The 4,112-nt window shown below is 42.9% G+C and overlaps 1 protein-coding gene across 1 annotated transcript in view; it reads left to right on the plus strand.

The window, feature by feature from the left end:
- Stk38 (serine/threonine kinase 38) overlaps positions 1 to 4,112 on the plus strand; it is a 14,018-nt gene that overhangs the window by 4,538 nt on the left and 5,368 nt on the right. The window contains exons 3-4 of the mRNA XM_013029639.1: positions 2,660 to 2,782; positions 3,700 to 3,783. Of these exons, the coding sequence (XP_012885093.1) occupies positions 2,660 to 2,782; positions 3,700 to 3,783 (207 nt within the window). The remainder of the gene's footprint in view (positions 1 to 2,659; positions 2,783 to 3,699; positions 3,784 to 4,112) is intronic.

Here is a 4,112-nt window from a genome sequence, read left to right on the forward strand (position 1 = left end):
AGGATTTTGGCTCAGTCACAGAAGAACCCGAGGGATAGCATGCTTCTGAATTTCTTGGGAAAAGCTAATTATTGAGTACCTAGGAGAGGAATACTTGTCTAGGCATAGTTTCATAGTTTGATGTAGAATTCCAAGAAAAGGAAAGGATGAAATCAGCTGGGCTTAAGTGGCTTATGCCTATAATTAATTCTAGCTACTTGGGAGGTAGAGTTCAGGAGAATCCTGATTTGAGGCAAAAAGTTTATGAGACTCTTACCTCAACCAATAGCTGGGCTTGTCGCTGTTCACTAGAAATTTTAGAATAATGGGCTGCAAAAGTAGAATAGCAGTGGGTGGCATGTGCCTGTCATCTCAGCTATATGAAAGCATAAAAAGGAAAATGGTGAACCAGCCTGGCACAAGCATAAAAGCAAGACTTTACCTCACAGGTAACTAAAAAGTGCTAAGGAGGCTTGCCTGGAGGCTAGAGCGCCTGCCTGGCACATTCAAGGCCTGAGTTCAAACCCTAGTACTGCTAAACAAAGAAAAGATGGCCCGTGCTGGTGGCTCATATCGGTAATCCTAGCTACTGAAGAGACTGAAATCTGAGGAATCTTGGTTCAGAGCCAGCCCGGGCAAGAAAATCAGTCTCCAATTGACTACTAAAAAGTCAGTTGTAAAGCTGTGGCTCAAGTTGTACAGCACTAGCCTTGAGCACAAAAGCTCAGGAACAGCGCCAAGGCCCTGAGTTGAAACCCTGAAATTATTGATATCAAATTATTATTATTTATCTATGCTGATCCTGGTGATTGAACTTGGCTTGATCACTACCTCTTAGTATTTTATTTAATTAATTTATTTATTTTTGCTGGTCCTGGGGCTTGAACTCAGGACCTGGCCACTGTCCCTGAGCTTTTTTTGTTCAGGCTAGCACTCTACCTCTTGAGCCACAGTGCCACTTCTGGCCTTTTCTGTTTATGTGATACTGAAGAATCCAACCCCGGGCTTCATGCATGCTAGACAAGCACTCTACTACTAAGCCACATTCCCAGCTCTCTGTTAGCTTTTTTGCTCAGGGCTAGCATTCTTGAACATAGCTGCCCTTCTAGATTTTTGGTAGTTAATTGGTGGTAAGAGTCTCACAGACCTCCCTGCCTGGGCTTGCTTGCTTTGAACCATAATTCTCCGATCTTAGCCTTCTAAGTAGGATTACAGGTATGAGCCACCAAGGCCCAGCCAAATTAAAATATAAGAGAACAAAGTAAGCATTCTTATAAAGTTCACTAAAAAGTCTTCAATAAGACAAATTTCTTAAATCATTGTCAAACAAAGAACTTATCCTAAATCAGCCCTCTGCCCATTGTTCACAGATATCATGGGAGAAAATAATTAAGACTAGACTAGCCTTTGGAAAACAGTACAAATGGCTGAGTAATGCAGATTCTCCTTCAATGCTTAAGAACACTTTCAGAGATTTGGGATGTAGCTTAGTTATCACTAGAAGAAGTAGTAACGTCAGGCACCAGTGGCCTGTAATCCTAGCTACTTAGGAGGCTGAGATCTGAGGATTGTGGTTCAAAGTGAGCCTGAGCAGAAGTTCTGTGAGACTCTTGTCTCTAGTTAACCACCAGAAAATGAGAAGTGGCGCTGTGGCTCAAGTGGTAGAGTGCTGTCCTTGAGCTGAAGAGTTGAGGGACAGCGCCCAGACTCAGAGTTCAAGCCCCATGACCGACAAAAATAAATAAATAGGGGGCTGGGAAGGTGGCTCAGTGGTAGAGCACTTGCCTCGCATGCATGAGTCCCTGGGTTCGATTCCTCAGCACCACATAAAAAGAGCCGGAAGTGGGTGCTGTGGCTCAAATGGTAGAGTGCTAACGTTGAGCTGAGGAGCTGAGGGACAGCGCCTAGGCTCAGAATTCAAGCCCCATGACCAAAAAAAAAAAAAAGACTACCTCCGGTTTAAATTGTGACTTAACAACTGTGAGGATCTGAGTTCAAACTCCAGTACTGCCAGATGTGTTAGTAACTAAATAGTGCTGGGAATGCCTTCAGAAATAAGAATGGGGCTGGGAAAGTGGCTCAGTGGTAGTAGAATGCTTGCCTGATGTGCATGAGCCTCTGGGTTCGTTTCCTCAGCACTACATAATCAGAAAAAGCCAGAAATGGCACTGAGGCTGAAGTGGTAGAGTGCTAGCCTTGAGCTGAAGAGCTGAGGGACAGCGCCCAAGCCCAGAGTTCAAGCCCCATGACCACCCCCACCCCCCACCCCCCAAAAAAACTAATGAGTCACAGACCCAGGACTGAGGCAAAAGTAACCAACATACTTAGGAATAATGGGAAGTTCTAGTATCCTGGGAAAGCCCAGAGGGAAATAAAAAGATACTTTTATGTTGCGTAAAAGATTAAAGGAAAATGTTTTTTTTTTTTTTTTTCTGTTCACTATAAATCTTAGAATAGGGGCTGCTGAAGTAGAATAGTCAGGTTTTCAGAGGAAGCTGCGTGTCTGAAAGCCAGGGGAGGGAGGGGGGACCTCTTGAAGGTGCTGTCTTGTGTAAGATTGTGCCTAGTTTCGTGTGGCCCTGCTTTCTATTTCTAGCTGGACAAGACAAAGATGATTTTTGTTGCAGTTCCAGAATTACCCACTCCTCCTGTTTTCCTCCCTCCATTATTTAAATATTAGAAGCGACTCAGGAGATCAGCACATGCTCGGAAGGAAACAGAGTTTCTTCGTTTGAAGAGAACAAGACTTGGATTGGAAGATTTTGAATCCTTAAAAGTCATAGGCAGAGGAGCATTTGGTGAGGTAAAAACCACAGCTATATATCAAATATAAAACACTATAGAAGTCATGTGCCTGTGGCTCATGCCTATAATCCTAGCTACTGAGGAGGCTGATATATGAGGATCTCAGTTCAAAGTCAGCCTGGGCAGGAAAAGTCCGTAAGACTCTTATCTCCAATAGACCATCAAAAAACCAAAAGTGGTGCTGTGGTTCAAGTGGTAGAGTGCTAGCCTTGAGTTGAATTGCTGAGGGAGAGCACCCAGGCCTGAGTTCAAGCCCCATGACCAGGCCCCCCCCCCCCAAGTTACTTTATTTTAAATTACAAGACATTTTTCTTGTATGTATCAGTTGTCATTTTGTTGTAATTGTTGCTCTAATTTATTTAGGTATTCTGAGGTGCCTGGATGATACATGCCAGGGGTATAACTTGTCCTTAAGTTTGAAACTGAAGGTGATATTAGATTATTTTTTTCAACTAGGAAGTCCAAGTTTCTCGGATGCTGAGATTTTTGAGGATGCTTCTAGCACTCACAATGCTGTGCAGAAAGTATTTGTTTTGAAACATTGGAAAGCAGTTTCTTCTGTTTTGTTACTACTAGTTGCTATATTTAAATTATAGGATTTTCAAGTGTCATACTGTGGGACCTGGGGTTCCAGCACCAAGTGACAAATGCTTTCTCTAACATGCAAAAGCATTAGTGTGAAATTTTTTTTTCTTAGTCATGGAGCTTGAACTCTGGGCCTGGGCGCTGTCCCTCAGCTCTTCAGCTCAAGGTTAGCACTCTATACCACTTGAGCCACAGCGCCACTTCTGATTTTCTGGTGGTTTATTGGAGATAAGAGTCTCACGGACTTTCTTGCCTCCTGATTACAGGCGTGAGCCACTAGCACCTGGCTTAGTGTGAACTTTTGACTTAGCATTTCTTTTATGTCTTCAGGTGCGGCTTGTTCAGAAGAAAGATACAGGGCATGTGTATGCAATGAAAATCCTTCGTAAAGCAGATATGCTTGAAAAAGAACAGGTAAAGAGCAGCACAGCCAGAGTGCTTTAAGTCAGCTCATGCTAGGAGTTTTGTCTAATAAAACTGTTCTTTAGCTTAATGAAATGTGCATTTTGGAAAGTGGCTGTGGCTCAAGTGGTAGAGCGCTAGCCTTGAGCTGAAGAGCTCAGGGACAGAGCCCAGGCCCAGAGTTCAAGCCCCATGACAACCAAAAAAAAAAAAAAGTATATTTTGTTAGCTTGCGTAAGCTCTGTTACATATGACTTTACATATTATGTTTTCCCTTTATGAAGAGGTAGTTATAAACATATAAGTACAAATACTGTCTATGGGTTATGCATAGCCTTAAA

The sequence above is a fragment of the Dipodomys ordii genome, unplaced genomic scaffold (assembly GCF_000151885.1).
Source record: "Dipodomys ordii isolate 6190 unplaced genomic scaffold, Dord_2.0 Scaffold120, whole genome shotgun sequence".
Taxonomy (NCBI): domain Eukaryota; kingdom Metazoa; phylum Chordata; class Mammalia; order Rodentia; family Heteromyidae; genus Dipodomys; species Dipodomys ordii.